This window comes from Haliaeetus leucocephalus, unplaced genomic scaffold (genome assembly GCF_000737465.1).
Source record: "Haliaeetus leucocephalus isolate CR32 unplaced genomic scaffold, Haliaeetus_leucocephalus-4.0 Scaffold206, whole genome shotgun sequence".
Classification (NCBI taxonomy): domain Eukaryota; kingdom Metazoa; phylum Chordata; class Aves; order Accipitriformes; family Accipitridae; genus Haliaeetus; species Haliaeetus leucocephalus.
The window spans coordinates 9911794-9923665 of NW_010972642.1; the positions used below are offsets into that span (position 1 = coordinate 9911794).

Sequence of the window (11872 nt, forward strand, 5' to 3'; positions counted from 1 at the left end):
CTGGGTGGGGGAGAAGTGAGCAAGCAGCTGTGTGCTGCTTAGTTGCTGGCTGGGGTTAAACCACGACAAAGGCTCATAAAGAATTTATGAGTAATGACATAATCACTTCTTTATGTAATATACTTAGATATTTATGTTACAAACAGGGGCATTTCTAAAGCAAATGCTGATTTTTAAGACAGGAAATAAGAAAATAATAATGCAACATTCCAGAAGCCTTTTTTTCAGAGCACAAAATAAGGAAAGGTAACTTAAAGCCAGACATTAAAAATGGTTATTAAATATATATATGAAGGTATAATTTACGAAAGTCAATGCTTGTCAAATGCACGCTTCCAGGTACTGCATTTCTGGACTTCTAAGATGACAATCACTATTTTGCAACTATGAAAAACCCTTTATACAAAGGCTTTATATAATGCTTTATGAATACTAAGAGAAACTAAATTCCTTTACAGAAAACTGTCCCTGCTTCTTGGAGTGAATTGTTTGCCAGCTAAACAGGATCTCTTTAACACACGCCCAGAGTTCAGTAACAAGGTCAATCAGCAAGACCACATTTGCAAAGGAAGTCCACAGTCAGCTGACACTGGCTTATTCCAGAGAAGGAGGTGTAAAAGGTTTAAAATATGATAAATAGATTCTTTATTGTAGAATCTTTCTATGATCATTTGCCACCCCAGGGCTGTCATCATAAACTGATACTTAAATTCAGACATGCATGGTGGAGTCTTTGCATGAAATACTGCTGTAGTGGATACTTCAGCATGAAGGTGGGTGCCTCATCAATTTGGTATCGTAACAGGCTTAAAAACTTAAAAATCTGATGTAAAAATAATAGGGACACCCCCCCCACTTCACTCAGACTAAACTTTTTCTTGGGTGAGTCTGCCTCTGTTTTTTCCCAGTACTTACAGAGCACTATAAATGCAAGTAGCATTTTTCAAACAATTACAGATTGTTGTTATTCTGAAGAACATAGTAGACATTTAATACCTTACTGCTGTATTACTGTGTGTTTTCAAGCAGTAGTTGGCACTGACACATCAGTGAGAATGGAAATTACAGCTAGAATTGATTACTAGGCTTTCTGGTTCTTTCCTTTCTAATGCAGGAGTCTTCTGCAGGATGTTTTCCCAGGCTTAAACCACTGAAATTGTAGGAAGCTCTATTGACAGTGCTTTTGCACTTTCATTTATAAGAATAAGCCATAATTGAATAGATCCCATCATTTAACGACTGGAATTAAGAAACAGGAAAGTCAGAATTTCCACAACTTAACTATCTTCTTGTACCAATCTTTCCTTAGCAGTTACACCTTTTCGACAGCATATACACCTAGGTCTTCTAACTTCTCCATACATACCATTTCATCAGTGCCTTTTTAAAAAATTTTTTGATTTGGTCAGCATGCTTCAAATACTGAGGTATTAACTGCTATTTTTGGTGATATAAAAATCTTCTATCACTTTGATATTATGCAGTAAAAATGAATATTGAAAACATAAAAATCAAGAACAACTGATACTATTGAGTTGGAAATGCATTTGACTCTGAAGCTAAAAGCATGATTTACGAAAGCAGTATTTGCAGGGAAAGATTTTTCTTATTCTTTCATGAGACTTGACCTCCCTTACATCTATTCTGGCATGAAGTTCCATTGCCCAAATCAAGTTGCTGTGCATACCTTTCCCTCAACAGCAGGCAGGCTAAAATTGGGATTATTCAGGTGCACCACAGAAGCAGAGTAATCTCAATGAAAGTTCTTTAATGAGAAAAATAATTTTCACCATTCTTCTCAGGCCCCAGTATGCACCAATGATGGGAGCAGTGTTATACCCTGCAAAATCTCCAAGATCTGGCATGGAGAAGCAGGTTTAGAATAAACCTTATTTGTGGGAGGTAGAAAGACACTAAAAATCCTACAGCACACCACCAAGGTAATCAGAGCCAGTAAGCAGTACCTGTGCAGTGATGCCATCCATGGGCAGCAGCAGTTGTGCCCTTGAAAGACTGCTTACTAAGGACAAGATTTCTTTATAGGAATAGTACAGTATGGGAATTTGACTATTGCTGGTTGCCCATGCGGGCCACAAACTAAAAAAAGCAATAGTCAGTATACTCAGAGAAAACTCTCTCTGAACACCAGCTTTCTTTTCGGTGACCAGCAAACAGGTTGTCTCCATTAAGTTCCCAGGACGTGGGTCTCAAAAGCACTAGGTCAGTCATCACACTTAGTATCCTTGATAAAGTCACTCAGAATCAAATAGACAAGGGCAAGGTCTCTCCAGCTGAGCACTAACATGAAGCAGTTTGCACTGCTTCTGCCCAGACTACACCCATTGTGGTGGATCTGAGATTTCAGTCTCCCATCTTACCAACAAATCATCTTCCTACCAGAACTTTACAGGCACAGAGCAATTACACCTGCAGAAATGGAGGTCTGGGTAGCTACAGCAGTAAATAAGACTAGCCCAACAATAACAGTGCACCATCCATTGCAACAGCAGCGAGGGCACGAAAGGTACAGTACCCCTGCTGCAGGCCGGAGGCCTTGTCCCCCCTTTGGCACTTTTAGCAAAAGAACACAGATGGCATCATTGTAAGGCTTGTCACGTAAAGAGGGCCCGCTGGGAAAATCTCAGGAGCCCTGCACAACCAAGATAAGAGGGAGATTTTAATCTAATTTTATCACTTTAAACGGTATTACCTGGGCTTCTTGGCACGCAGCTCTTCGTAGCAGGTTATCGCTATTAGGTAAGACAGAAAAGAGAGTGGACATTAGGTTGTGTAAGTTTAAAACAATTTGCTCATTTTTTACTGTAAGCACATACCCTTTTTACACACACTTTGAATGCATTAAAATAAAAATATACAGGTTCTTTAAGACTTGTTTAACACATTTTAAGGATGAAACACACCCATTTAAGCACACATGCATAATTTTTTTCTGCATATACACACAAACACCCTTTCTATAGTAAAGAAAAGCAGAAAACAAAGACCAGGATGCCAAGTGTGCCAAGATTACATAAGCTATGGGATGAGACACTGTATAACTGTGATTTATTTTTAAATTGCTACATAACTGTACTCCAGATCTAAGGTGTGGTTTTTTCCAACGTTAATACTGCCTGTATTTACACTGGCAGTATAGAAGGGATTTAGAGTAGACTTCAGTGTCACTTCCACGGACTTAAATCTTTGCGCATTATAACTGTGAACTCCCCTTTACGTCAGTTTGTCAGCTGAACACATGTTAATGCAGCATCCACCACCCACCTAGGTCTGAGCATGGCCTAAAGCAGTATCTCAGAGAGGTAAAAATCACTCAACTCACCTAAGCGAAGTTTAAAAACAAAGACGAAAATGTCAGTATTAGATATGTCACTGACGGTAATTTCAGAAATAAATTTCAGACTAATCCTTGTGCTTATCATTGGTGACAGACAGCATTAGCAAGGTGACAAGCAGGGTATAGTTGGCAAGCAAACCGGAGACAGAGCTACTGAGTGAGGAACAAAATTCCATTCTTCCCCAGACCAAAAAATGCCCCATTGGCCTTTGCAGACAAAACAGGGAGTCCTGTTCTGCAGTGCCCAAAGTCTCACCTGTCCTCTAGATACCAGACACTCCCCCATCCTTGCTAAAACCAAAAAACTCCTTCGGATTGCCCTTGCCAATACCTGGCAAGACAGTATATTATTGTCTCAAATATATCAAGTACAAAAACCCTAATTATAGTCAGCATACCAAAACAAATACATTACACCAATTAAAAGGATTAAAGGCCAACCAGGAAAAACAAGTGACTAGGAAAGAAGCATACTCCTGCCACAAAGTATAGCTCATCAGGCCAAATCCTGCAATGGAAATGGCAGAAGAGAAGGCAAGGCCTTGGTCAGACCTCTGGACCCAAATGTGAGTGCAATCAATTTCATGAGTTTACAGTATTTATCTGTCACTGGAGCTATAGAAGCTGCTCTTTTTGGCATCACCACAGGAGAAGTAGGGTGACTTCAGGTGAGATAGAAAGTTGGGTTCTGAGAAAATAACACTACAGCAAAAAAGCCATGGATTTATTCCTGGTTATAATAAAGAGACAAAGGAAGAATTCAAGCATGGAAAAAGAAAATATGTGAATAATACCTCACCAAGATAACAAGTAACTGGAATGTCTAAAAGAATTTCCTGAGAGGCATGCTTTTAACTGTCATGTTTGCTCCTTAAAACCAAAGGAATAAGTTATTTGTATTAAACACCTGAAATATTACTTAGAGGAGTGACAGACTTGGTTTTGATTGCAGCAATATAATGAAAGCACACTAGTTAAAATAACTATCTCTGAAAAGGTTTGTGTTCCAAGCTAAACAACGTTGACACAGCTAATTGCAGATCAATCAAGACAGCATGACAGGCTAAGTCCACACTGCATTGCTGAGGGCACGAGCCCTCATATAGGGACTTTTTTTCCCCCTCTGTGACTACGTGTGGTCAGAGCAAACACAAAGCAATTGCAATTTCAATGAATAAACTTTAATTATGGGATATCAAGAAAACCCACTATCAAATTATGGCTGCACAGCTGATGTATTTGAGAATTGCTGTCCTAACCTTATTAACAAATTCTAATCAAATCCATGTTATCTGTTTACTTCACATTGATGCTATTTTGTTCAGAAGTCAAGCTGTGTCACATCATCAGACAGTATGTTTTCCTGGTGCCCACAACCTCATGCTGCAGTGTTAATCACCTTTAAAATGGAGTCAGGCACAACTTTTCAAATGCAAGCAAAAAATACCATGCTCTCTGTCCCAACCTGCAGAGACCCTCAAAACAACTGTAAAGGATGCAAGCTTGATTCAGCTCAGAGTCTTAACCATAAAAATTAGTCTTGACAGTTTAGATGTCAACATTTAAGCTTAGTTTCTCCTGCATTGAAACACTTAACAGAAACAGAAGTCTACCCTGACACGTATCATTTTGGTGTCAAAGGAAAGGTTTAGGTTCTGAGACCAGAAGAACCATCTACTGTCCAGTAATGTATAGGTTATTTGTCTCACCTCTCCAGTAGCACAGCACCCAGAATCCCATGCCATCTCAGCCATACTCATAGGATTCCCATTGACTCAACTACGACATGTATTTCGAAGTCATCTGAGTTTGCTTAAAGATGTCCCAAGTTTGGCTTAAAGATACCAGGTAACAGGAAAACTTTTATTTCGTTAAAATACTATGTCAACACTTAACTATCTTCACACTTAAGAAGAAAAAGCACAAGTGTGCTCACAGGGGTGTATCTGTGAGAACAGCAGTCCTCCTCCTGTATGACAGCTCTTGCCTTTATTCATCTCATATGGCTCACCTGAAGTACCACAAGTGGGTCTGGAAGTCCTCTGCAGGTCATACCAATTGGTAAATATTGCTAGAAGAGTGTTAAAAATAGCAGAAAGGTAACTTCTTGAAGTCTTCTGTCTTGGTACATATTAGATTATCAAAAATAGCTGTGTACCAGCTCCCAGAGAAGAAGAGACTTTAATAATAAACATAAGATTTTGTTGATTTTTCATACTTTTTTGACTAATATTTTGCAGTAACAAAGCCTTTTCAATGACACTTGAACATGAGCAGGTGGAAGCTAAGGGAAATTCCTGCACTGTCTTAAAGAACACACAGAGATTTCTTCTGACGTGCACCATATCCGCAGCAAACTAAAAATCAATTTTTACTTTACATTTCCCCTAAGGGATTATAGACACAACTCCTGCCTTAAACCGAAACAGACGTGCAGTATTGCATCTGCTCGCCAATGCCAGGGCTGCCTTCCCACTATGAGAATTAAGCATCACACAGCTTACAACTGGGCCAACTTGCTTAAGCAGTAAAAAATTGGGAAACAGAGAGGAACAAGCAGTGGCAGTGGGGTAGGGAAGAAAGAGGATGTCCTAAGCTGAACCCACGGACAGAACTTTGACTGGTTCGACAAAGATATCAGTCAATCCTGCAAGGCCAGCAGCCACGGCAGTGCAGGCTCTTCGGAGAACAGAGCAGGCTTAAGCCAAAGCAAGGAACCAATGCAGAAAGAAAGGAAGAGCAACTGTCCAGAGCTCACCACGCACCAGCCATGTCGGGCTGCCAGAACACACGGGGCTGTGAGAGCGCAACATCCATACAACCCACTTGAACAAGGGCTATTCTGATTTGCCTGCAACATCCCCAGCGCAGGACTGATGGCCACTGCTCCTGTCCTAAGCATTCTCAGCTAGAATAGGGAATTAACACTCTTACCTATAAGCACACAGATCCACACAATTTAGTAGGTATGCTCCTCCAGCTGAGCCTGCATCCTCTGCCCAAGTGCCAGCAGAGGCCAGGGCGGAAAGTACGGTTCCCACAATGAAAGGTCAGCCAGGGCAGCAATGAACTCCACAAGGAGAAGACAGCAAACACAAACCGAAGCTGCAGCAAGGGAAAGCCTTCGTCTTGGAACCAACCAAAGCAACTCCTTTGAAAGTGACCATACTACAAATGTATAAAGAAACTCAGGTATGAGATCCCATTTCAAAATGGGTTATCAGCATTAAAGCTAAGACTATTAAGTATATTCAAGCAAGAAGCAGTCTAAAAACTCTCCAGTTCAGTGTCTGCATCAAAACACAAGAGTTTTGTGAGGAGAAACTTGACCACAGCTGTGCATATAGGATCACTCCTCAAGAGCTGTAATAGAACTGCTAAAAGAGATTTTATCTTAGCAGAGAGCTTTTTGGCTGCTTCCAATACAGCAAGAGCACAGCATCCTCTTTGCTGCATATTAGCGTTACTTCCAGCTTGCCTTTGGAAGGGCAGGAAAGACAAATCTTAGTTTTCATCAGCTTTACCAAAGACTCAGAATTTATACTCTGGGTTTTTTGACAAAGTTTTGATGAAATAAGTCAGCCACTAAGGAAGTATATGCAGAAAGGTGACAAAGGGAGTTATCAGCTGGCAAATGCGCAGAGGCTAACATTCAAATTATAGATAACAATAAAACTCAGATTACTGGCAAGCAGTCAAAGGCCCAGATGCCTTGCCAGCATTTTCTACGGAAAAAAGTCAATACTTTAACATATACAGAGTAAAACTGAGTATCTATCTGATGAGTCCACCGTCTCAGTACAAATATCAAGGGTCCCCATCCTGACAAAGTGATGATCACTTACCCAGTGACACCACTGTAACAGTCCGGCCAAATCTGACAATCAATTAAGCTGATGTCCATCATGCCAGAGATTAAATTTCTGCTGATTTGACATAGCTGGTGACTCACTGCACCACCTGGATACATAAAGAACAGCAGCAGCTCAATTCAGGAAAGGTGACCCAGGACAAAAAGGTGAGAGGGGCTTCCAAACTTGGTGGAAATCTTTAAACAATCATATGGTATCTTTATCTGCAGTCAACCTTACGTGTATATGTTAAACAGAAGTACGTTACTGTGTATAAGCATGTATCCGACAATCTGCATACCCTTTAAGCTTCAATCTAGTACATTGAATTCAGTGTCCCTCGTACCTGTAGTATGATATGCTATAGATTAAAACGATGCTAATACATAAATTCATACAATCCAGAGAAATTAAAGGGAGACAATCTTACGTGACAACACTGAGTTATCTTCTTAATTCTCCAATACTACAAGAGTATTTTCTATTCTAAATGCAAGATAATGGATTTTTAAAACATATTCTTTTATGAGAAAGAAAGGAATTTTAAGACTCACTAAGGTTTTGTAAGAATAGCAATAGGGTTTTAGTTAACAGTAGTTCAACCAGACATAATGCCTATCATTTTACACATGAAAAACCTTTGCCACCTTCTCATCAATGTCTCTTTTGAAGAGGCACCTTCCGTTATGTTACATACTTAGAAGGGCTGAATCACAAATGGGCGAGGGGGAATCAGCAAAAGGTTTCCTCTTTACTCTTCACTCTTCACATTCATCCAAAAACCCCTTACTTTTAAATCGGTGAGTATTTGAACAAACACCTCCAAAGATGAAAGGCTAACACACTGATCCAGAAACTAAATGCTGCATGAAGAAAGTATCATACCAGACTGGGCTAAGAAGCTCCTCGACCTTTACAGTTATCGTCATCCACAACCTTTAGACTAACTCAGTGATGAACCATTACACTCCAGTGCCCCTGGAGCATCCACATCAGACCCCACATCACAGTCTGCAGGGTGCAGGAGAAGGACACCCAGCTTCATTTCCAGGCAGGAAAGAGGCATGAGGAGCAAGTCTGGAAAAGGTAACATTCTTCTTGTCCACATTTGTCCACGTAGCATCCTCCAAAATCTTAAGGAAGTACTCCAGAGCTCTTCTGTCCCTATGGGCACGTAGGGACTGCCTATAGAAGAATTGCCATTTATTTGCAGGACAGATTGTTATTTACGATAGCTCCACTTAATGCAGGCATCATAGCCTCTGCATCCAAAAGAATGAGGAACCTTGAGAAGTCAAAAAAGCAAATGATCTTCTCCTTGCAAGAGAAATATCTTAGAAAATCCACTAGGATGGAAAAGCCAAGAAGAAAGATGCAGGATGGGAAAAAAAAATTTTCTTCAGCTGCAAATAAATGAGCAACATCTCAGACAGCTAATTCCAAGAAGTCAGAGGCTAATCTGAACTGATGCTGTGCTAAAGCAAGCCCCTTCGTCAGAAATTCCAGTGATGCCAGAAACCGACGCAAAAGACTTCGCTAAACCTTTAATCTGTTCTAAAAGGGCAAATGTAAGTCTAGTCAAGTATGCCTCACGCATAGTAATTTAGCCTCTGATATTGATAACAGCAAGCCTCATGGCTAACATAGCCCATACGTGATTCCTTCATTAACTTCTTCAAGGGTTACCTGCAACGGTTTGCGCACGGGGCAAAAGGCACCTCTCCTGCTCCTCAGCATAACTGGTACATAAACAAAGAAACTGGGAAGAGGGAATGTACAAAAAACCCCCCATCAAAAGCCATTACCACATTTGGAGGCAAAACAAGCTGCAAAGGGGGATCCTGGCCTATTCCCTGATGTCCAACAGCTACAAGGTAAGGCCTTCACTGTGCACAGAGTACCATGAAAGGGCTGCTGAGACCACCTTTGGATTTTTACACTCTTGCCATCAGGTTCTTCTGTCACTCCTCATTTTTCTTTTCTGTGGCTAAAACAATCCTCCGCAGAGAAATGGCTAAACGGTTGTCACTTTCTCCAAACAGTATTTAAATCTCTGAAAGCAGTACTTTACAGCTGTGCTTCAGTCTACATCAAAGTCACACGGAGCTGTTTGTCATCACAGGATTTCCTACCTTGCATTTCCAATGTCTGGTAAGGAAATGCTGTATTTTCCCTTACAGATAAAAGGGGAGATTGGAGAATAGGATGTGTAAACATTTTTTTCCCCACTACATCATCTGGGTTAAAGCACCATGCCTACACTTGGTGCAATTAACCTCCAAGCACTGAAATTTACATACCAAAAGTTCCCTTTTTGTTTGTTTGCCTTTCATATTTTCCTCCTCATTCACCACCATATCAGAACAGTACGCATCACGTTCTCAGTGATCATAACATGTTTTTACAGTTAACTGCACAGGAAATCAATACAGTTGAAACTGACAGTACATAGGCACATGAACTCCCAGAAACAACAGATATGAAGGGGAGACTGGTTGTGTCTGACGCTGCTCCTAGGCCTCCTCAAGTGCCCACTCTCCATATGTACAAGGAGCAGATATAGTCTTTTCTTAATGCTCTATTTCAGTAGCTCTCTATAGTACCCAGGCCCGACATGCACTCTGCTGTCATTAGTATCTGTGGCAACAGAAGACCAGTAAAGAGGCCACTTGTGTAAGCAGGGTACCTGGGAAGGTCACAGGCTGCTCTATCCCACCAGCCAGCCCCTCATGTGAATGCCACCAAACAATTTCTTCCTCCTCATTTTGTACATTCAGTTTATTCTTTTGGCTAAGAGATATCTAGAATGATAGAACTTCAAGTAAATACTCATTTACATTTTGCTATTTTTTCTGAATTCAAAGTTCAAGTCGTCAGAGGGAAAAATGGAATGCAAGCTCAAGGACCCACTGACATTACACGAAGGCATCAAAAAAAACCCAATCTGCTTAGCACAAATACTGCTTACAACACGGCAGTACGTTATGTACTTCTTTTCTGTCTGCTGGTCCATGTAGGCATACGCATGAAACCATGACCTTGTTACCACCGCTTTCACACGGTTATTCTCCACCTTACCATAGCCTGCCCTACAATCAGCAATTACAAAGAAAAAAGTATGGAGGGAAGAGTTTTTTTGCTGCTTGCCCTGCAGTCAACTGAGCCTTAGTACTTCAGGTAGGAAGTAAGCAACTAAAGCAGATGTACCATTCAAAACAAAGACTGATTTAATGCAAAAGTCCCGAGGCAAAAGGAAATAAAGAAGTATACCAAATAACATAAACAGATTTATTTTCCTAAGTCTTCCACCGAGGCTTTTGCAGCGTTTTAATGTAAGCAGAAAAGAACACTGCTAAAATCATGACTTAACAATTAAAAAGACATTAAGACAGTGACAGAATAAACCGCAGCACCAAAAGTAGCAATTTTAAAAAATAATTTGGCTATACTTGGATTTTAGTCAAATGTATTAACCATAATCTTAAAGGACAGGGATTAAAACATAAGCCTAGCTATTTAAAAATTGTGAAGGACGATATTGCTTACTATAAGGAACATTTGCTCCACAGATAAACAGTGGAAATGACACCCTGCTAGGTACGACTTATGTTAGCAGTACTGCTGCTGCAGCGGTTGACGGGCTCCTTCTGTGGAGCTAGGTGGGCGACAACAGCAAAGCGGGTGACAACAGCAAAGCGGGCGCATCAGGGAGGCACAGCGCACGGCTGCCGCCAGTGCCGTGCCTCAAGAAAGGAACAAGTGCTCGTGCAACAGAAAACTGGCATCTTTCATGCGGTGTATGGCACCGTTAAAAGAAAAAAGGAGGCGGGGAAGCCCACGGGCACACGACCACCGTGCTGTGATGGCCCCACTCTGCCCATGAAGGGGGCTTCCCATCAGCATTTGCAGGTGTTGGGCCTCTGGTTCCATTCATCCTTGTAATATTGGTCAAAAGCAAGCAAGCCGACGACACGCACCTGGCTGACGGCGTTTTTTTGAAGTTAGAAGACGTAAACCTTTCTCCTCTCCAACAGCCTCCAGAATTACTCAAGCCACCCCGACAACACCTCTGTTTAAAACTACCGCCTGACTAGCCCCAAACTTACAACAAGGCCAAGGTGGGAAGTCGCAAAAAGGCACCGAGCCTTCCTAAGCTCAGGGCTGCTGGAGGGGGAGGCAGAGCCACCCCCCGAGGCGCCGGACCCCTCTGAGGGGAGACCCCCCGCTTTAACAGCGGCGAGGGGAGACCGCCTCAGGCAGAGGGCCGGCAGCCCGGGCAGCCGAGGCGAACAGGGCAGCGGTGCCCTCACGGCCCGGGGCCGGCCGCTTGTGAAAGCCCGCGGGCACACGGCGGGGCTGGGGGGGCACGGCGGCCCGGGTCTCTCTCCCTCCCGCCCCCCCGGCCCCAGCCGGCAGTTACCAGTGCTTCCCATAGAGCCAGTGCCCGCCCCAGCTCAGCAGGCAGACCCCGAACGTGGTTTTCTTCCAGTGATTCCTCAGGGTCGTCAGCGCTTTCGCCGCCCTGGCCATGCCGCCCCCCGGCCGCCCGGGCCAAACCGGCCGCCCCTCAAGATGGGCCGGCGGGAACCGACGCGTCGCCGCTCCCGCCGCCCGGCCCGGCTCGGCTGGAAACGGCTCCCCCGGCACCGGCGTTCCGCGCAGCGAC

At 42.6% G+C, this 11872-nt stretch overlaps 1 protein-coding gene across 2 annotated transcripts in view; it reads right to left on the reverse strand.

Moving 5' to 3' along the window:
- AGK (acylglycerol kinase) overlaps positions 1 to 11772 on the reverse strand; it is a 38710-nt gene extending 26938 nt beyond the window's left edge. For both annotated transcript variants that reach the window (XR_774271.1, XM_010566254.1), the window contains exons 1-2: positions 11627 to 11772; positions 2711 to 2750 (exon numbers count right to left, since the gene is read on the reverse strand). Coding sequence is in view for 1 of the 2 variants with exons in the window: in XM_010566254.1 (XP_010564556.1) it covers positions 2711 to 2750; positions 11627 to 11736 (150 nt within the window). In the remaining variant the exon portion in view is untranslated. The remainder of the gene's footprint in view (positions 1 to 2710; positions 2751 to 11626) is intronic.
- Between the last annotated feature and the right edge of the window lie 100 nt (positions 11773 to 11872).